We start from the raw sequence: 21,834 nt of genomic DNA, 5'->3' as shown, positions 1-21,834 counted from the left end.
GGATGGGTTAGCCTGGTGATGGGTCTTAAAGAGGGCATGTATTGAATGGAGCACTGGGTATTATACGCAAACAATGAATCATGGAACACTACATCAAAAACTAATGATGTAATGTACGGTGATTAACATAACATAATTTAAAAAAAAAAAAAAGGAGGGCCCTCAAAAGAAGACTAGAAAAAGTTATCATATGTAAACACTTACCCAATATTTATTTTTCTAAAATATTCTCTGTGTCAATTCTTGTTAAACTTAAAACAACAAGATAGATGGGAAGTGATTTTTTATTTTAAAGCCAGAAAAAGAAAATGAGAGAAAAGCCAGGGTCTCGAGACAAGAAGACAAATCCAGGCACTCTACTGATACAGAACATGAATTCCAGGAGGAGAGAATACAAAAGGATATAAAAACAATGATTTTTTTAAAAGATAGAAAAAAATTCTGAAGAGGAACAGGAGTCTATAGAGCAAAACGTAATGGAGTGTCAGGCAGAAACAATGAAAAGAGACCTATACCTAGGCATATACCTACTAGAATTCCAAAAGTAAAGAGAAAATGCTGTAGCTTCTAGTCAGAACAAAACAGAAGAAGAAAAGATTCCCTTCAGAGGAAAAATACTCCACCTGAGTTGGATAACTCTTCTGTTTCTCTGAACTGTCAGAAAGCAAAGAGACAATCTTTCCATAATTCTAGGGGAAACGCTCTGACCCTGGAATTCTGCACTGATCCAAACTGGCAGTCATGCTTGACAGAAAAAATAAATTGCACCTCCAGACAGGCAAAAACAGAAAATAAACCAGCCAGAGAGAGGCTAGGCACAGTACACTATATATCCAGCCAGGGCAGAGGTATGGTCACTAAAAGAACATGATCCCTCACCAAGGGCAGAAGAAAGTGTGCCTGGAACGCACAGCGCCTGCAGAACAGCGGACAGCGGAGCTCCCTGACCCAGAATGTTCATCACAGACAGAGCACTCCCAGCAAGCCCCTGAAACAGGACAGAGGTCCTATTACAAACCCCTGGTCTACAGGGGAGGAAACTGTAATAATACACCAGGTCACACAGCTGGGAAGTGGTGGAGTCATGATTTGAACGTAGACAGGGAGCCAACTCCGAAGCTAGTATTAACTCAATCTTAGGCAACGCTGCCTCATACTTAACCGTGAAAGAATAAAAAGATTTAAGGGAAAATTACATGTAATACATACACCAGTTCTTTAAAAAAAATTACATGTATTCTCTGCTTTTCCAAAGTTCAGTTAGCTTCTTCACTTTTACAAAAGACCTACGTTAGTATCTGTTTTTGCCGACCAAAAGAAAGGCAAAAAGGATTTTCGCTTTTATGAAAAAAGGTGAGTTTTTGTCTTTGTTTCGCAGTGAGCCATTATAGAGGCAGCACACACCCTGAGCACGAGAGTGGCGCCACCAAGCTCCTTGCCCGGGAACTACACTCAGCGTCTGGGCAGCAAGCGCTGTAGCTTTGAACTGGATCTCTGAACACCTATGCATTATCTCGATTTATTTTGTGCATGTTAGCAAGATGTGTCCTAAGGTATCAGAAAAGCCTAAGAGAGGTTACTGTTTGGGTCTAGGAAAGCTCAAGAACTTTTCAATATAAATTAATGGTAAGTGCTTCTTCAATTCAAGCCATTTCGGGTTTTATAGGAATGCTCTACTTTTGGACAGCAGGAAAACCTGTATTAAAACAGTAAGTAAATATTATTAAGAATAAATCTAAAGTATAAAAACGGATATATTTTTAAGTGTCACTATAATTCTTATTTAACAAAACCTAGAGTAAGAACAGGAGAAAATAAAAGTACACTAAAAATCCTGCCCCATCCAAGGGTAGAAAGGAGCACAAGTGACAGACACTGTCTGCTTTTTTTTTTTTTAATTAACGTATAATGTATTATTTGTTTCAGGGGTACAGGTCTGTGATTCATCAGTCTTACACAATTCACAGCACTCACCATAGCACATACCCTCCCCAATGTCTATCACCCAGCCACCCCATCCCTCCCACCCCCCACCACTCCAGCAACCCTCTGTTTGTTTCCTGTGATTAAGAGTCTCTTCTGGTTTGTCTCCCTCTCTGGTTTCGTCTTGTTTCATTTTTCCCTCCCTTCCCCTATGACACTGTCTGCCTTTTAACTGTAAAAGAAAAACAGGTTGGATTACATTTGTAAAAAAACAAGCCCATCTACTGATCCATAGCTGCTACTTCCACATAAATACAAGAATTAGACTGTATAATTATCAAACCACTCTAGGGGAAAAAACTAATAGAAAATAGAAAAAAATCAGGAAAACAGAAAATACAATAAACAGAAAATACGATCGCTGGTTTCAGACTAAATATACCAGAAGTCTCCACAATGACAGTGGGTTATTAGCAGCAAGACTTTCCAGGGGGTACATACAGCCAAACCCTTAGACCAAAACGAGCCTGGCACTGAAAGCTGAAAATATGGGAACTACCCAAGAAATGCAAAGAGAAACAGGGCAGGACTAGAAATACAAATAGCAGACAAAATGAACTGAACAGGAACAGAGAGGGATATTTTATATTTTAAAGGCAACAGCGCGCACCGGAGGAGGAGCCACGCACCTTCACCTACCAACAAGCCCTGCACCAAACCAGGGGTGCAAAGCCCTCATAGCTGCGCTGACGAAGCAGGACATCCACAGCCTGCAGGGGACCAGGCACAGCCTCCCAGAGTTTGACAGACCAGAAGAGAGAAAGTTAAGATTAAAGAAAACAAGAGGTCAAAAATTAAGATACAAATGATCTGAGCACCACCATCCGTGAGCTCCTTTTAAGAGCTATCAGCAGAGTTTCTGACCACACAAGGAATACTCATTCCTCACACGCCACTGAGGCTAAAAGCAAGCTGAGCAGTCAGTCAATGCAATCTGCTAAAAAAGGAAAATGAGAGAATAAGATAAAAACAAAACTTAGTGGACCATAAAAAAAACAAAACTGGTAGAACTGCAAAAGCATAAAATGAAACAGCTCACTGAAAAAAACAAAACAGACAAAGCTCTGTCAAGTCAGCCCAAAGAACAGACTCAGCTGCACAGCGTGAGAAGGTCAAAAGAGCGCAACCCAGATGTAGATACTACACAAATGTGTCTTCTCACCACTGCCCCTAGTGAGCTAATGCCAAAACCCTGAACACTTTGACAGAGGACAACTGTTAAAAAAAAAATAAAGTACCAAAATGGACCCAAGAAAAATGAGACAAACCAATCAGACCAATTACTGAAGAACCTGAAAAAGATGGTATGCTCTTCTCACCAAAAGTCAACCAGACCCAAATGGTTTCACGAGCAATGTAGGAATCCATCCTGTTGTTTAAACTATCCCAAAATGCAGGAAAAGACAGGACGCATTTCAATTCATTACTATAAGGCTAGCAAAACCCTGTTTTCAAAACTAACAGACACACCACACTTACACGTGTACTCCCTACTAGAGATCCATTACTTATAAATAAAATCTAGCCGTATATTAACCTAATAAGGCTCATCACAGGAATATAAGAAGAGCGAAGTATCAGGAAACCTAATGCAATCATTCATGTAATCACAATTATGCAAATTTTATAAAACTCAACATCTTCAAAAATGATTTTAATATTATGTTAATAAACTAGGATTGGAATATTTTTTAACTCAACAGAGTATAAAATGGTGTAGTAAGAGCCAAAAACATTTTGAAAGAGAAAAACAAAGAGGGAGAAATGACTTTCTCATGTCATAATACCCACTCAAAACTTGCGAGTTTATAAAACTGCTTTAGAGAACACCTACGATCCCCAGTACCCGGTACGTATTAAAGGTTCAACAGGGAGAGCTATGTTATTATTATGACCACTACTTTGCAGGCTTCCTGTTCATGGTTTTCATGAACAGTTTTGGTTTTCAATGCCTGCACAGTCCTACATTGAAGACCACAGCTGATTAACCATTTCCCAACTCTGTACCTTATGGTGAATGCACAGTAAAAACCTCAGGGCTCACAGCTTTCCAAACACACAGCCAGGTTTCTCCTGGACTCGCCTCCCTCCCCTTCACCCTGACTACACTGCTAATCCACCACCACAGGCCCCGCTGCAGCTCCTAGTGCCCATGAAGCGGGCCGTGCAAAGATGCGCTGCTCCACCTTACACGCCTCATCCTGCCAGTCCCGGGACTTTCAGAAGCCAGAGCTGATGCTAAGAGCTCCTCTGCGCCTAAATTTTCCACGGAGACTGTGGACAGGCAGCTGCCACAACTCTACGCCCGTCTTCCCCGCCAGGAGAGCAGTGGCTGCTAGAAGTCATAAAGCAGCTAGGACCCAAGAAGGCAGCAGACCGAAACCGAGAATGTCCGTGCCCAACTCTCCTCTAGGCCTGGAGCTCTGTGCACACACAGAGACGAGGGGGGGATGAAAACAACTACCAGTGTTTGGGGCTTCAAAACCAACAGAGGACAAATTACCACCCACGTTTATGAAATGTCCACTGGGTCGTAGCCAGGCCCTGCAAATGTGCATCCACTTGCTTGGGACCCTGGAACTCCTGCAACTGCTGGATGCAAAGACTCACCACGGCCATTCCCTTAACGCCCCTACCCACCAGGGAATGCCACCCTGAACTGGATTCTGGATGCCACTTCACCACAGCTGAGCAAATGAGATGCCAAGTCTCTCAAATACACACCACTGGCACCATGGTCAGCTTCTTTTGCATGTTTAATAAGGACTGAAGTTGATTTGGAAAATTCTGTAATGTTAAGCCATAGAAATACACAATTTCTACCATATTCAGAAAGATGTACGATAATGAGTAATAATCAAAAAGATACTTTCATAAGAAGCATAAGAATTTTTTTTTTTAATGTCCCTATTGACAATGTAACTTCCACTTAACGGCCACTGGGTAAAAACATCATCTAAGACTATTTGTTTTCACCTGATCCAATCTCAGAATTCTAGAACGGCCTAGACTGGAGTTTCAATAATGGCGAATTGTTGAATATTACGGACGTCTCTATCCAAACACTTAAGACAAATCATCTCGGGCGGTTTCAAATTAAAAGCTTGTAAAATATGTAACCTCTCCTAGTTTTTGCAATTAATAGGGTACATCTGCAATTAGCCTGACTTACTGAATGCAGTGCGGTTGTCATTAAAAGACGTCTGTGAAAGCGCTGCTGTTATTACGGAGGCTCAGGAGACCGATCCCTCCTAGAGGGCAAACAGCGGACCGGTAGAAAACAAGAGCCATAAATCACACTGTCAGGCAGCGGGGCGAGCGGGCTGCAGCAGAGGCACAGGAAGGCCATTCACGGGAAACACAGCGCAGCTTCCCGGGCAGGATTTACGGCACCTGTAATTAATTAAAATTTCCTTCAAGCTAAATCTTTAATAAACAAGGATTTGTGCTGACAATGAAGAAAAAAGGGGCTCCAGCACCATAATTCTACAATCCACCTCACAGAACAAGCATATAGCATCTATCATTTCGTGTATCAGGTGTATACACCGTCTCTCAAGTTAATAGGAATTACATCACTTTGTGTTATAATTTGTGTACTTGGAATGGGCCTGAAATATTTAGGATGCTGGAGGGACCATGTGGCCCTTTTCTACTTTTATTTGCTATGTTTTTGCCTGCCTCCCTTCCAGCTCTTTAAAAAGCCAAGTCCTCTGACTAGTGTTCCAGAAAACGGGACTTTTTAAAGAACACGTGATGGCAGTTTCATCAAACAGCCATGTTTTCCTGTGGTTTGTCCTTTAGTTACACCTTGTGTTTCGCAAAAAGAATTTTAGCATGCTATTTCATTGTATCCATTTGGGGCCAGATGCATCTGGATGTGAGAAAAAAAAAGGTCTAGACGTGAATGCCCACGAACATGTTTGATAAAGCAAGTGTGAACCTTCAAGCTAGCAAGTATTTATACTGAATCAGTCAGAAACAGCAATCTTTTCTTTTGATTACCGAGAAGAATGGGTCTACAACATTCTTTATTTCTAACAGTAAGAATTACCTGAGTAAATGTTACATGCCAAGGATGACACTAAGCTTCTCATGCATACCTATTACCCTCAACAACTCTTCACAAAATTACCAAAAAATACTCATTTTTTGGAGATCAAACTAGCTGTAAAATGGCAAATCCAAGATTCAAACCCTGATCTGGTAATGATAAAAGCTACACTTTGGAACCTTTGTGCTATTGTTGCATTTCCCACTCTCATGCCCCTAAATGCCACAGGTTTGTCAAAATGCGATAAAACTCTCTGAATTATCAAAAATATTCCACAGAATTACTCTATCTGTAGGATGTAACAGGAAAAGGTGGGAGAGACAAAGGGACTACTGGTTCAGAATACAAGCAAGAAATTTCTCATTAAACATCTTCCAACAGGGCGCCTGGGTGGCTCAGTCGTTAAGCGTCTGCCTTCGGCTCAGGTCATGATCCCAGGGTCCTGGGATCGAGTCCCACATCAGGCTCCCTGCTCGGCAGGAAGCCTGCTTCTCCCTCTTCCACTCCCCCTGCTTGTGTTCCTGCTCTCGCTATGTCTCTCTCTGTCAAATAAATAAATAAAATCTTTAAAAAAAAAAAACAAAAACATCTTCCAACAAATTGGAAAAAAGTGTCTTAATAATTAAATAAACTTCGTTTAACACAGTGCTAAAGATGCCACCACCCACTGTGAGTTATGAGGTAAGTACCACAAAACTGCCTTCTTTTATTATCCTTTCAGGTATTTTCTCTCCCCAAGAAAATGGCTAGTTTTTCAAGGTCAGTTAAAAACATCATATCCATATTTTGGAGCCCTAACAGCCTCAAATACCTGCAATGTCATGTTTATAGTTACTCAATAAATGTATGTTAATCAACTCATGTATCAAGTTTCTCTATGTTAGAAAAAAGGGATCATAAAACGTGAGAAAAGGAAAATCTTAGATTCCTATGAAATGAGATTTCAACTGACCATTAAAAGAAGATCCAGAAGACTGAAAATGTCTTTATCTGATTTGATTGTTTGGTTGAAAATACCAGCCACATATTTTTCTGCATGGTTGCTGGGTTTGCATCTGATAATTCTAAATTATGCTGTCAATCAAAGAGAGTACTAACAAAGATAATACAGGGTTACATGGTGAGAGAAGTAGAAAGCTAAAAGGCAATGTAAGGAAGAAGGAAGATGGATGCGTTCCATTCAGAAAGTGATCATCTGATGCCTGTGCTCTAAATGAAAATTTTTTTTAATTTTCAAAATTTTACATCCTATCAGCCACAACAAATCATTAGGAAAATAAAGACAATCTACTTGAATGAGAAGCAGAACAATTACTGAATTAGACTTTTAACTTTTCTAAAGAGAAATTCTCTCCTCTTCCGTATTTTCTCCAGCACTGGATGTCCCCATGCCAGAGCACCGTTATCTGGACAGGCCCGTGGGCACAGAAAGTTCCCCCATGGAGAAAAAGAATCTCAGCTGATAAGGACAGAAAGGAAATCAAGCATTAGATGCTGGGTTAGAGGTCAGACAGAATATTTGAAACATGATTAAAAAACATATTTAACTGTAATCTAACACAGTATCTGCAAGCCAACAGGTATGCACGGGGTGGTGACAAAGATCTTCATGAACAAATATTAAAAGGAAGGAGCAAAGGTATCAAATGTCACTTTGGTGTTTGAATCTAGCAGCTGGAGTTCTGATCTTGGAAGTGTTACTAACAAGGTCTGTGCAAACGACTTAATGTATTTTTAATGTGTCCTCATCACAAATAATAAACTGATATTAACAATGATAAATAATAAACTGTGTTTCTAAGTCAAGAGTATGGTTTGTAAGATGCAAACGAACACCTTTTTGGTCTTTTGCATGCCAACTTACATCTTTAGGGATCGGGGATACTTTATAATGGAAAAGAAACAGAGTTAATTAAGGGTCAGAGGAAAAACACATGTCTACTGCTTTTCCTCAAAAGTTAAATAAGAAACTTCAAGTTAAGGTCCTTAGCAAACTGTAAAGCACCAAAAAAATTATGAACAATCACATATATGCATGTGTTTGTGTGTGCAAAACAACCTCAGAAGATGGAATCACTGCAAACAAAAGTGAAATATCTATTCTCTAAAGCTCTGCCCTCCAAACAAGGAAGCAGGGCACCAACAGAGACATTTCATTTACATGAAGATAGTTCTTCAGGTTATAATAAAAGAGGAAATGCAGGTAAGCTATGATAAAGGTGGAAGTGAATATATGCCCTTCAGTAGCCCAAAAGAGATAAAGAGGAACATACGGAAAATGTGCCTTTTAAAGAGAAACATCAAGTAACGAATCCTGCTGGATTTTGCAATACAAAACATTAAGAAATGTCAACATACGATGGAAATGAAAAAAGGCATCAAAAATGTTTTACAAGGGTGACAAAAAAGGTATTTACAACAATTTGGTTTGACTAGAAAAACAATCTAAATCGTTATTTTTATGCTGTTAAAAAATCACTGTTTTGTTTTTGTTTCGTTTCGTTTTGTCCACAGAATTAACCCTACTTCATTAATTATTTTAACTCAGTTTGTTTTCCATTTATCATTTAAAATTCAGGGCAAAGTCAGTTGGTTTAACAGCAGCTAGTATAAGCAAGATTCCATCTCACCAAACCTGAGCTACCAAATTATAGAGACTCCCGACTGACTTCTATCAAAAGTTGCACTTACTCATGATCGTGAACAAAACGGGAGTTTGGAGGAAAGGGGTACTGGGCGAAAGTGCAGAAACAATGGAGTTCAGGAGCTCACATGTGTCTAACTCAGTGAGGCAAACATTCAGTAGCTCTTTCAGGCATGCTGCTCTCGTGTGAGTCCACAAGAGCTCACTCAAGAGCTCCAAAGACTTGGGAAAGAAAGAATTCATAGCAAACTGCCACTTCATGTCAATAAAACAACCTGCAAACCCACGGTGAAGAAGGGCAATTATCAGCTATTCAGCAAACAGTCTGGATGGTCAGATCTGAGAATTAAAAAAGCATAATACAACCTCTCTGTGCTACCCATTTGAGCACAAATAACCTCCTTTTTAATCATGTGACTAAAATTACACATTAGTGAAGAAATTCAAAATACAGTGCTTGTGCTTACATGATGACCAGATTCAGAGAACACAATTTAACAAAAAAGCAATAGGAAAAGCAACAAATTAGGAAATTCTCAAAATGGCAGGCTGTTCTTTTGTTCATTAAAAATATGTTGAAAAGCATGTTAAATACATTTACCAATGAGGAGTTATTACATTACACTTTCCTAAAACTGTGGAAAGCCACTAATGGCCCGAATCCAACTAGTTAACTGCCCTCTAAGCCCCCACTGTATGGTCCCACTCACACTAGCAGGCTCGTGGTGCCCTGTCTGTGCCCAGTTGTGTTTAGCTGGACAACAAACACGTCTCAAGGCCACTATGAACTGTTAGAATGATAAAGCCTACATTCATAATTGTTTTGAAAATACAGAGCTCTAAATTACATCAGTAACAGTAATGCATAGAAGAAACACAGGAACATGTATCTGAGAAATACAGGGATCAAAGGAAAAACAAATATGTAAAATGGAGACGTTTAAAACCAAGCAAACCAACAGGTACTGAAGTATTGTAGTGTTACCTTTTTTTGAGTATAGGAGCCGGTTTCGTGTAGAATTGCCACTCTGAATGGAGGCCACCATGTATGAAATTCCTTCACCCACTGATGCATCACTGTCGTTGGACAGACAATTACAGTCGGACCCAACCCCTTGAACCTGCACCCAAAACGTCCAAGAAAACACAACCATGAATGACAATATATGGATGATTAACCGCCAAAAAACAAGAAAAATAAACAAATAGAAAGGTAACCATCTGAAAAAGAAAAGCCTAGCTATGGAAATTTATTGATATTTTCTTTAAAGAAAAAGCCGTTGAGGTTAACACCCAGTAAGTGAAATCTAGAGTAAAGTAAAAGAAAATGAAACAAAAATTACTAACAAAAATACTTTCCTTTCCTCTTCTATTCCAGGTGAGGGAAGGCATTACGTATCCCTTCAAACCTAAGAGAATCTTAGCAGTTTTCACCCACACGATTTCAGTCAACCTCCCAGCCATGGGAAGTAAGCAGGACAGAAATGCTGCCGTGCTCGGGGGCTCTGAAGGTTGGCATGCCCAAGGCACCGTGGTTACCAGCAGACGCAGCAATGCCTACAGTCAATCTCCTGACCGCTGCAGCCTGCTCGCTTCTGCATGGTGGGGCGCGCATCACAGTGACCACTTCCCCTGGAAAGCCCATAGCAAGAGTGCAGCTGTGCTATTCTTATGGGAAGCAGCAGAGCACGACACAGCGAGAGGCTTAATAGCAGTCACCCACTGACCCAGCAGTCCCAAACAAACACTGATGTACGGGGATATCCACTGGAGCATTATCTACACTGTGGAAAAAGTGGGCGCCACCTAAATGTCCATAAAGACAAGGGACGAACAAACCATTCCATTTCTTTAATTCAGCACAAGCTAGTCGTTAGGAGCGCTGCCTGGGTCTGAAACCCCCCAGCTCTGCACACATTAACTGCATGATCTTGGGCACATTACTTAACCTCTCTGAACTTCAGTTTCACATCTTAAAACGGGAGTAATAACAGTACTGATCACATAGGGTTAAATGAAGATTTAATTCAATTAATACCTGTAAAGTGTTCAGAACAGTGCCATATAGCAAATATTGTAAGGGCTTATTAAATAAGATGGAATATCACAGAACCATTAAAATCACTTTTGAAGAATATTTAAAAACCTGGAAAAATGCTCGTAAGAAGTCTTTTAAAAAACAAAACTACTTATGTAATCACTCCAACTCACTTTCACACAGAGAGCTGGTAGACAGGTGGTGGTGGCCACTATCTCAACATCTATCTCTCCCTCTCTCCTTCCTAACAGAACCATGACTTTGTGCGGGTGTCCCCTCTTCCTTCCCACACTTGTACTTGATGGGATTCTGACCACTGCCTGGCTTGGTGGAAAGACGGGAGAAGCAGGAACCCAGGTTCATACACAGCTGTCAGCACACAGTACCCCCCCCACACACACCCCCCCCGGCACTGCTCACTCTCCCACTCGGGGCCTGGTAAGACTGGCTCACTCAGGGTAAGGAAGGAAGGACTTCCATTCCAGGCTGGGGGAGAGTTGTCTCTCTGGTCTCTCCTACCGCATGTGAACAAGGAAGTGTAGCCCAGTGGCTGCCGGGCAGTTGGGCTACAGTGCACAGAGATCTGATGGCTACCAGGATAACTGACGTTACGAGAAAACTGAAGTCCCTGGGTCCCTGATGACATCACTGGGCTGCGGATCACGCTGTGTCTACTGCCCACCTCCTCTGTAGGTTCCTAGGTGTATCACACATATTGTGAACATGTGACTCAATGTAAGGTTTTGCCTACTTGCAGCCAAAATATCCTAATACATTGCACACCACAGGTAACTGAATGTGCACCATCCTGCCTTCCTTCCCCCCATTATAGCAGAACAAGTACCCGTCCTCTTGTGTGACCAATCCCTTTGCCTTTGCCTCAGAGCCCATACCATATCCACTATGTCAAGGGTCCCATTACTGTGCCTACTTCTTCCTCAGTCCTGCTGGGAGCTAGGCACCAGTTGGTACATAAGATGAAAATTAAGCAAAAGTCAGACTATCTCCAGGAATTCAGCACTAGACTCATGCTCAGCTTGTGCTACAGGAGGCAAGTGGGAGCCAAGACTGACTGAGGACGCTGAGGCCACGGGGCCTACCTTTCGCTCACTCTGGGGCAGAATCACTGCCATTCTCCCCCTGCCCCACCTTTTTCTAAAAGCCCAACAAGGATGTTGAATATCTGAAGCTAGGTGCACACTGCACTTACTTTCCCCAGGTTACCTCATTAATTCCCATAGTTGCAATTACTCCCTCTACACGGATGACACCAAATCTAGGTCCCCAGCCCAGATCTCTTTCCTGAACTCCAAAGTACCATACGCTTGGATGTCTAATTGCTGGCTCTCCACTTACACGCCCCCACAACATCACACATCATCCTCCCCCACCGTGCCCTCTTCCCATGTTTCCAAACCCAATGGAAAGAACTGTCACCCACTATCGAGGTGCCCAAATTCAAAATCCATGCTTCATCACTGATCTGTCCCTCTTGTTCTCTACCTACTCAACCTACACTGAGTTCATGTCATGTCTGCCTCCAAGAAAGGCACCCTGTCTCTCCATCTACACTGTTGATACTCCAGGTCTGGCCACTATCACCTCTTACCTAGGTTACTGCACTTTTTAGCACAGACATCTCAAAAAAGCAAAATCTGAATGTCTCATCCCTTTGCTTGAAAGGCTTTAACGTTTGCCCACTGCTCTTGAATAATCTACACACCTTAAGCTGGCCTATGAGACCACAACGACTGACCTCTGCTCACCTCTTCAGCCTCACCTCTCTCACTGCCCCCACCCCCAACATCTGCCTCTGTGGTTCAGCACTCCTACTGCCAGCACTGTCTTCAGTTCCTACAAAGTGCATATTCCTCTGATCTCTCGAAATTCCCCTTGTCCCTTCTTACCCCTTATCCTAGCTGCCATCTACTTGTGCTTTAGCCCGAGGTTCTTTTACAGCCTTCCTTTTTTCTCTGGATGAGTTAAGCATCCTTCCTTGGTATATCCACACTAGTTAGGACCCCATACTAACCCTACCATAACATGCATCACTCGTATTGTAATTGTGCGTTAGATCCTTCCTAAGCCCCTTGAGGGTAGGAATGGCCTCTTCTTCAAATGCCGAGACCACGGGACGTAATTAATGAATATTAGCTTTATTAAATGAAAACATTTTCTTGGGCGCCTGGGTGGCTCAGTTGGTTAAGCGACTGCCTTCGGCTCAGGTCATGATCCTGGAGTCCCGGGATCGAGTGCCGGTCGGGCTCCCTGCTCGGCGGGGGGTCTGCTTCTCCCTCTGCCCTCTTCCCTCTCGTGCTCTGTCTCTCATTCTCTCTCAAATAAATAAATAAAATCTTTAAAAAACAAAACAAAACATTTTCTTAAAGGTTGTTAGAAAATATACTGAAATGTTAAAAGAGATTATTTGTGTGTTAGGGAATCATGGGTGATTTTTATTTTTTTGCTACAGCTCGGTAAATAATTTCTGAGCTTAAAAAAATTTTTTGTAAGTCACTCAGAGTAAATCACACAGTGCTTGAAATATTAAAAATAATCTTCCACACAACTCAAAAATACCTGTAGTTCTAATACAGAAACAAGCCATAACTGAAATGAGGCTCACCCTTATATTCCAATGTGACAAACTGCCTCCATCCACTTCTAAATCCTCTCACCCTTCAGCCACAGGTGCTGCCCCTGTCCCTCTGCTCCATATTAAGGGCTCAAGAAGTAGAGGCTACAACAGACTTTCCATTTCCCAAAGAATTCCCAAGCCAGGCTCTGCTCCTCACTAAGGGCAGGTCCCGTGCAGGCGTCCCCTCAAGCTCCCTGGGGATGGCATGACTCTGCTCTGGCCCCTTCCATGACAATATTTCTTTCTAAAAGGACTAAATGCACCAGCTTCTTTATATCCTCCATAGGGAACAAGAGATATTATCAATATGCACTTAGCAGGGATTAGGAAACAACCAATCAAAACCTGTTTAAAATATTTACAAAGTCACTTTCAAATAAGCATAAATATATACACATGCTTTATTCAGCTATATAGCATTTTTTCTTTTTATCACATGCTTAATGCGAACAGCTACACTGATGACTCACACTGTGTCATTTAGGGCCAATATTTTATTCTACCTGAACACAGATCTGGCATTATGGTGCCCTTTCATTTCTGCCATTCTCCCGCTATTAGAAGACTACGGAGGTTTTCACACTGAGTGGAAATCTAGGAGCAGACCTAGATTGTTCCTGAACCACAGGAGGGGCAATCAAATCCATTAACAGTCACATCAACTGAACCACCCTTTTCCAACCCTCAAAACCAGTGAGATGAAAATAAGAAACGGCTAAATGTACTAGAGTGATTAGCATCAATTACCAAACTGGCTAAAATTCCTTTCATCTTTGATTAGCATTGATTATCTAATGAGTTTAGGACAAACCAATAGCTCCAATGGTCAAATACTTCAACCTACAAGATGGAAATCCTGCTATCCACAGGCTAGAACTTATTACGAGGAATTACAAAGTAAAATATTTACCTCTGAAAGTTCATTAACTTGTTCAGGCCACGTTGTTTGTAACCAGGAATTTACTAAATGATATCCAAGGCTTTAAAGTGTTAACTGAAGTTTGAAAGGTAAATAATTTATTTCCTCATCATGAAATTCAGGGGACCTATTGTAGTATGAATGGCAGAGAAGGGAGTAGAAGGGAAGAGAAGGTAGTATACACATGATGAACTGGGAGCACAAAAACCAGTATAGATTTTTATAACTGCATGTAATAAGCTTCTCCCTATTTTAAAAACAAACACACATGCAAAACACATTAAAAAACAAAACCAAAAAAACTTCTTTACCATGAAGTTTCTTCTTGGCATCCCAGAGACTTACACTGTTTCAATGATCATGGACCATAAAATTGTAACACGAAGACCATCTCAAGTTTGGGCCCCCAAATCTACAGCTCACAGGGGTTCCGATAAAATATAAGTAGCCAAAATGAGCCATGTCAGCTCACTGAGAACTTCATTTGACCATTCGTCTCTTTTTCTTTAGGACATAAACACAGAGAAGAACTCCAAGTTCATCCAGTTGCAGAGGTGGACAGGTTATAAAATTGTGAGAAAAATATGATACCATTTGCTCTGGCACATGGAAGTGGAGGGGACCAAGCTCCCCAGCACACCTCTATTCATAAAGAGCCTGGTTGGCTGATACATCTGCATTCTGGGAAGCCACTTCTACCAATACTATTTTAATAAAGACAATCTGGGCTATCGTCCAACATGCCACACTATTTCATTATGGAAAAAAGGATATGAGCATTGATAGTTAATTGATTACAGCTGCTGCTCATTATTAGCCCTGCCTTCACTCCTAGTAGGATTGCCACCACTCTGGAGAGCATGTTTTAATTTTTAGATCAAAACTACACTGCAGGGATGACTTGAGTTTTCGTAGGCCCAGAGTATTAGACTCCACACAAGTTTCATGATAACAGGAAGGGAAGGAAAGATAAGAGATGGGAAATAAGAAAATCCCAGAAATCATTTAAGGAAAGAAAGACACTCCTAGAAACAATCTAGGGCAGCCTGGGGCATTCCAGTTATCCAAAAAGAAAAAAACAAACAAAAAACACCCAGGTAGAGATGCAGAGCCAAGCCAATCAAAGAGCTTATTTAAAACAGAGAAAGCACTTTTGCAAATGCTAAACTAATGACACTCATAGATAGGAAAACACTAAATGCTCATTTTCAACTCTTTTTCCCTTGGGCTGGAATGTCTTCACGGTTCCAAATAAAATATGCAATAGAATTGTAATATTTGAAGGAAAACCTCTGCTTCAATACAACTTCCATGTAATAATAACAAAGCATTTAGTATTTTAAAATCTCTAAATGTTTTTTCCCTTTCCTACATCATATAAAATATTCCTAAAATATTCTAGAACTTCAAATACTCCTCATGAAAAGTATGATCTGTTAAATTAATGGAACAGGAATAAAAACAAAGCACTATTTTTAAGATAAAAAAAAAGTTCTTTACTCAATAGTTTATGGCTTGCATTTGGCTCCATACTAAACGTTTCTCTGGGGCTAAACCCAAGTGCAAGGACAGTCACTTTCTGCAGTTGTTAGGTTCCAGCACATTGGCACTATGTTAAAGGTGTCTCCAAACCCTATTTAGTGAGTGTCTGAGGTTGCTACAACATAACCATCTGGTAAATATCTTGCTGTTACTCATTAGATAAACCTACTTGAATCCAAGGAGCTCTCAGATTTTCTGGGTTCAAGATAAATATCCTACATAATTCACCTCGTATTATTTTTACCAATACTGATTTACATAAAGCCAATTTACAGCTTCAGTATGTAAATAAATGCTCACTGTATTTCAAGATAAAATATTTCAGTCCCAACATACTGAACTAACACAGTTTAAATGTTGATTCTTTCCGAATACCACAGCTTTAATAGTTCATTTAAATTCCTAAAGAGAATAAAGATCACAATCTAAACATAATTTTCCATCATTTTAGGCAATCATTTAGGCTTTGGCTTTAGAGTTGATATAAAATTCTTGAAGACTGGGAGAGGGAGAAGAAACCATAGTGAGCAGACAATGTCATGTAAAAAAACAAACAAACAAACAAAAAAACACTACCACTATCTGTAAATGCTATCGCACATACTGATTATAAAAGAAATTCGGGAGAATGGCTTCTCCAAAGCTCCAACTTTCCCCATGAACAGACTTTGTACTTACTGTAATGCTCACCTGGTCTCCTGCCAGAACAAATATTTTAATGTAAAATTTAATAAATGGAACTAAAGGTATTATGCCCAATTTAAAATTCCATATTGTGTAAACTATCGATATTAACATAATTGAGTTTGTAAACAATCCATTTGTAGAAGCTAACCTTAGACACTGTATTGACCCAAAATATCTAGTGGGGCTCATCTGCAAAATGAAGCATCAATGCCTGGAATTCATTAAAAGCGTTACATGTTTAATTTCTCCTGCCCTACAGCTCCATTGTCTCGTAAAAATTTTCCTTTGATGTCCCCCACTAAAAGAATTAAAGGAATATTGTAATTGAAATGTCATCAATAATTCACAAGACCCTCCTCCACAGCAATACAGCTGATGAAATATTAATTGAGCTCCACAGACTGACAGTCTGCAGAGGAGCACTTGCCTGTAATTTGAACCACGAGTCCTGATCTTGCTGTAGCTCAGACCTGCCAAGAAGGCAATTATCTGGATGGTCTTGCCCAATCCCATTTCGTCTCCCAGAATTCCTCCGGCCTGCTGGCAGTGCAATTCCCACAGCCACCTAACACCTGTCTGCTGGTACCTACAACAACAAACACCAACAAGAAAGAGAAAATGGCAAATGGTGGATGATACAGATCATAACAGAAAGTACTCATGAATTAATCATTTGGCTAGGTTCTAGTACCAGTCAGAGAAACATGCCGGATGTGTGTTTTACATGAGTATTATATTTATAAGGTCATACATTTTTGATTACCTAGGCATAAAATCACAAATTTTTCTTTATAGAACATGTTAACACATTTCTAATTAAACTGATAGATGACCCGGGTAGTTAGGGACTATTTCATTTCTTTTTCAACATTAGAAATAGCTTGGTAAACAAGCATAAATTTATTATATTTTATTCAGTATCTTTCCGGAAAAAAATCTCAAATACTTTTAGTTATATAAAGCTCCCACAATTTTTCTATGAAAAAAGAGGCATTAACGTTTACTTTTTCTATCTCAACAGCATCAAAAAGCAAGAGACAGAACACCACAATTTACATCATATACTGTTGAAAAGTCACTTGACAATTGTATTATCTTCTATAGGAAAAATTTAATTGAATTTTAAGGCCATAAACAAGTCTGAATAAAAGGCTGCTCACAAAATTAGTACATGACAGATGATTCTCTTGTATTATTAGCAGATGCAAAAAAGAACAGTTTAAAGACTCAACAATACAAAAAGTCTTTTTAATTTTTTAAAGCAGAACTTGATTCCGGGGCTTTATCATAAATACAGAGAGATCAGAGCTATTAAAATTTTAAATAAGGAGTACAAGACAAAGAAAAATAATATGTTCCTCTCTAAAAACAAAGTTGGTATTTTCCTTTCTCCATCAATGAATGGCATAATCAATCTATAATCTAAAAAAAATGAAGCTAAAAAAAGGATTAATGCAAGAAGAATTTTTGAGAGTTAAGGAAAAACATCATAGAATGGTATGAAAATTATATGCCAAGTTTAAAAACCAATCTAAGGCAGAAAATATTTAAAAGACCATGAAATCTAGGGGCACCTGTGTGGCTCAGTTGTTAAGCGTCTGCCTTCGGCTCAGGTCACAGAGTCCCACATCAGGCTCCCTGCTCAGCGGGAAGCCTGCTTCTCCCTCTCCCACTCCCCCCTGCCTGTATTCCCTCTCTGTCAAATAAATAAAATCTTAAAAAAAAAAAAAAAAAAAGACCATGAAATCTAAAGATTTTTTTTTCCCCCAAAGAAAATACCAAGGCTGATAAGCTTCCCATCTTAAACACAGGTGGTTTTGTTGTTGGTTTACTGGCCCGATATTTACTCCAGTTTGTGTGGTATGTCTACCTAAAATCTCACTGTGAACTCTAGTCCTTGTTGAACTAGTTTTATTTCAGCTCTTAATCACTACTAGGGGAAGTAGTTTCCCCTAGAATCAATTCCAGAAGTTTACCTCTAGCTGTTGCTATTACTATCTATCATATAAGGAAAACTTTGAATGAGAATGTTGTTGCTTATTAAGTTTGCTATTATACACACTGAATATGCACCCTGAAGAAGAGGATTAAAAATCAAAACACGGTGAAGTCTTATATGGATAAAAGATCATTGAATTGAGGAAGAAGGACAAGTTCTATTAATACATGGTACATAATCAGAGAATAATGGCTAACCAATTCCTTAAGAAGCCAACTGCTGGGGAGGCAGAGAGCCACGTGGTTTGGATATAGCCTCACAACCACCCTACATAAAGATGAGCAACCCATTTTATATTCGGATATGAAAGCACGTAGAGGTTAAGTAACTTGCCAAAGATCATACTGCTAGGAAAAAAATGAGCAAGCCTGAACTGAAATCCAGAACCTCTCCTTCCAAAGTGACTCTACTTTAGAGATAATGTTGACCAGCAGTTCTTGATGGGGAGTTATTTTGCTCCCTAGGGGACACTGGGCAATCCCTGGAGTCATTTTTGGTCGTTCAAACTGATAAAGTACAATTGTTATCTAGGAGGTAGAGTCTAGAAATGCTGTTCAACATCCTAAAATGCACAGAATAGTCCTTACAACAAAAGAATTATTCTATCCAAAATGTCAGTTGTGCTGAGGATGAGAACCCCTGATCTAGACTAAAAGCTGATTGTGAACCATTACACTGGACCAATCTCAGCTGTGGATAAAGATGTAGTACAAAAAACTGATGTATGATCAGAAGCACTAAATAATCAACCTCCTTTTACTGAGGTGGAGAACAAGTATGGGAGCAACTCCTCCAGGCAGAGTAAGGACCAAAATCTCCCAGTGATCATTCTAGTGTTCCACCACTACACCACACCGCCTCCCCCAACACAGGTCCAACACCTCTTTTTGTTTGGGGCCAATCAACTTAAGGCAGGGAAAATCCTTAGAGGAGACCTTGAGAAACCATGAAAGGAAAAGTGGCAACCTGCACGGTATCCCAAAGGGAGTTTAGGAGGGCATTAAGACAACTGCATCCTATGTGACCCAGGAGAGGCAAGAGTAGTGTGATGGGTGTCTCCTCATCAACAAATGTAATCTCCAAGAGCATATGATTGTGTGTTTATAAAATGATTAACACTAAAGAAATGGTTTAAGGAAAAATATCTACTAGGTGGCCCTATAAGTCATATCACTACATGGAAATCCCCAACAACTGGGACATCGTACAAAGATGGCAAAGAGTGGCTCTTTCTTTCTACAAAGGCCCTCAGATCGCATCAGCACGCTGGCTGGCGGGTGTGTGTCGCTGGATGAGGAGGAGTTAGGGGACCTGGGTTCTGGTTTCAGCAGTGCCACTAACTAACTTAGGTTTTGTTGCTTTGATTTCCTAATAAACACTATAAACAATGACATACTTCAAACGAAAGCAGGTTACAGAATACAATTTTCAGAACCTTTGAAAAGCATATAAAAAATTACTCCTTGTAAAGATTTTTTACAAACTATTGTACAATAAAAAAAATGACCATACTCTGCTTCCCCCATGAGACTGAAGTATCACAAAATAACCACAAATAATTGGTATATCTTGGCATTGTCACACTAACCCAAGATTGCATTTGCTAGTGTGGCTAAAAGTAAGGTCAAAAGATTGAAGTTTGTCATTTTATTGCTAAATTATACAGATGAATGCATTTGCTGGGCAAACTTTCAAAACAGAATTTTAAAAGTTAAACATGATCTTGCAGAAAATAGCACTTAAATGGATAATTGTACCTCTGACTCCCTTGCGTACAACTATACCCTGTTAATTTAATTCCACAGAGTGCAGTAAATACAGCAAAAAAATATCTATGGCTTAAAATTAAACTGGCCTAGCTAAAACTTAATCATAAAAGAAAAATGGAAACTTACCAATCCTATTAATTTTTTTCATACAGCAGAAGAAAAGGAACAGAAGTTTAATAACACTTATGAAATGTTTAAAGACCTGTTTTTGAGAAATGAAACACAAAATATTTTCCAGAAATGTGTAATTAAGACTAATTAAAACAAACAAATATGACATGTATTTACATTAACTACTATAGGGTTAATAGTCAATACACCGAAGCCTATATACTCTTAGTAAGCAAAGTTTGGTTCTAGTAACTGAAATTTCTTTAGCAGAAAATCTCACACTTATACAACAATGCACATTCAACTCGACTCTTAAGGATATATACCAACTTACTACACATGCAGAAGTATCCTTCTTCATTAAATCAATTTAATTTATAATTTGGGTATTCCTTTTGCTAGTACAAACTGATACTATTTGGACTGTTCCTTAATAAGCAATCACTTTAGAGAAGATAAAAAGAGTTGTCAATTAATGTTGTTTACATACCCTTCCATAGTTAATTTTCATTTGGGAGAAGCAATAAAGTGGCCACCTCTCTGGGCTAAGAATGATTTGTCTGCAAAAATTACTAGAGCGATTCAGATTTGAATTTCTACATAGGTCGGCTTCTGCCCAGTTACGGCAGCCCAACCAAGACACTTCACATTTTTAGGATTTCAGCTTTCCTATATATTTAGTGGTATAAAATAACTACTCCCAACTCCTTTTGCCCACCCTCCCCTCATTGAGGTAAGAGTTAAAACTATAATATAAGCCCTTTGAAAGGAAATATAAAAAGCACGTTATTTTTAAATAGACATCCTGCACAAGTTTAAGGCATGGCAGACAACCGAATCTATGAAGGAGATTAAGCATAATCATCTCAAAGAAAGAAGTTTACAGGGCGCCTGGGTGGCTCAGTTGGTTAAGCGACTGCCTTCGGCTCAGGTCATGATCCTGGAGTCCCTGGATCGAGTCCCGCATCGGGCTCCCTGCTCGGCAGGAAGTCTGCTTCTCCCTCTGACCCTCCCCTCTCTCATGTGCTCTCTCTCATTCTCTCTCTCTCAAATAAATAAATAAAATCTTTAAAAAAAAAAAAAGAAAGAAAGAAGTTTACATCCCACACCCAACTACCAAGTGATGCTACTAAACAGAAAGTAGCTATTTAATGGCTTAACTTCCTATATGCATCGAAGAAGCCTTCCTAAAGTATCTTGTTAAGTAAATCCCAGGAGTGATGAGATTGAAAATGTGCCTCAGTATTTACACTCATCACAGGAGACTGGCCCAGGCATCTATCACACAGCTTCCAGTTATCTGGAACACTCAGCCACTTCACATATGAAACGTAGTCAGTTTCAAATAGCAACTTAATGCTGAAGGTGTTTGCCTAGATCTTCTCTTTTGACATTAGAACATCTACATAAAATATTTAGAAGCACATTTGGTCAGCTCAAAAGTATTATACCC

The 21,834-nt window shown here is 39.8% G+C and overlaps 1 protein-coding gene across 4 annotated transcripts in view; it reads right to left on the bottom strand.

Moving 5' to 3' along the window:
• Positions 1 to 21,834, bottom strand: part of ERCC6 (ERCC excision repair 6, chromatin remodeling factor) — a 72,601-nt gene that overhangs the window by 22,735 nt on the left and 28,032 nt on the right. For all 4 annotated transcript variants that reach the window (XM_081823922.1, XM_081823924.1, XM_081823923.1 and 1 more), the window contains 2 exons: positions 16,930 to 17,088; positions 9,667 to 9,802 (listed from right to left, as the gene is read on the bottom strand). In XM_081823922.1, coding sequence (XP_081680048.1) covers positions 9,667 to 9,802; positions 16,930 to 17,088 — 295 coding nt within the window. The remainder of the gene's footprint in view (positions 1 to 9,666; positions 9,803 to 16,929; positions 17,089 to 21,834) is intronic.

This window comes from Leptonychotes weddellii, chromosome 6, assembly GCF_054177405.1.
Source record: "Leptonychotes weddellii isolate Sample4059 chromosome 6, ASM5417740v2, whole genome shotgun sequence".
NCBI lineage: Eukaryota > Metazoa > Chordata > Mammalia > Carnivora > Phocidae > Leptonychotes > Leptonychotes weddellii.
Note: the sequence above shows the minus strand (reverse complement) of the source record. Positions and strands in the feature narration are given on the sequence as shown.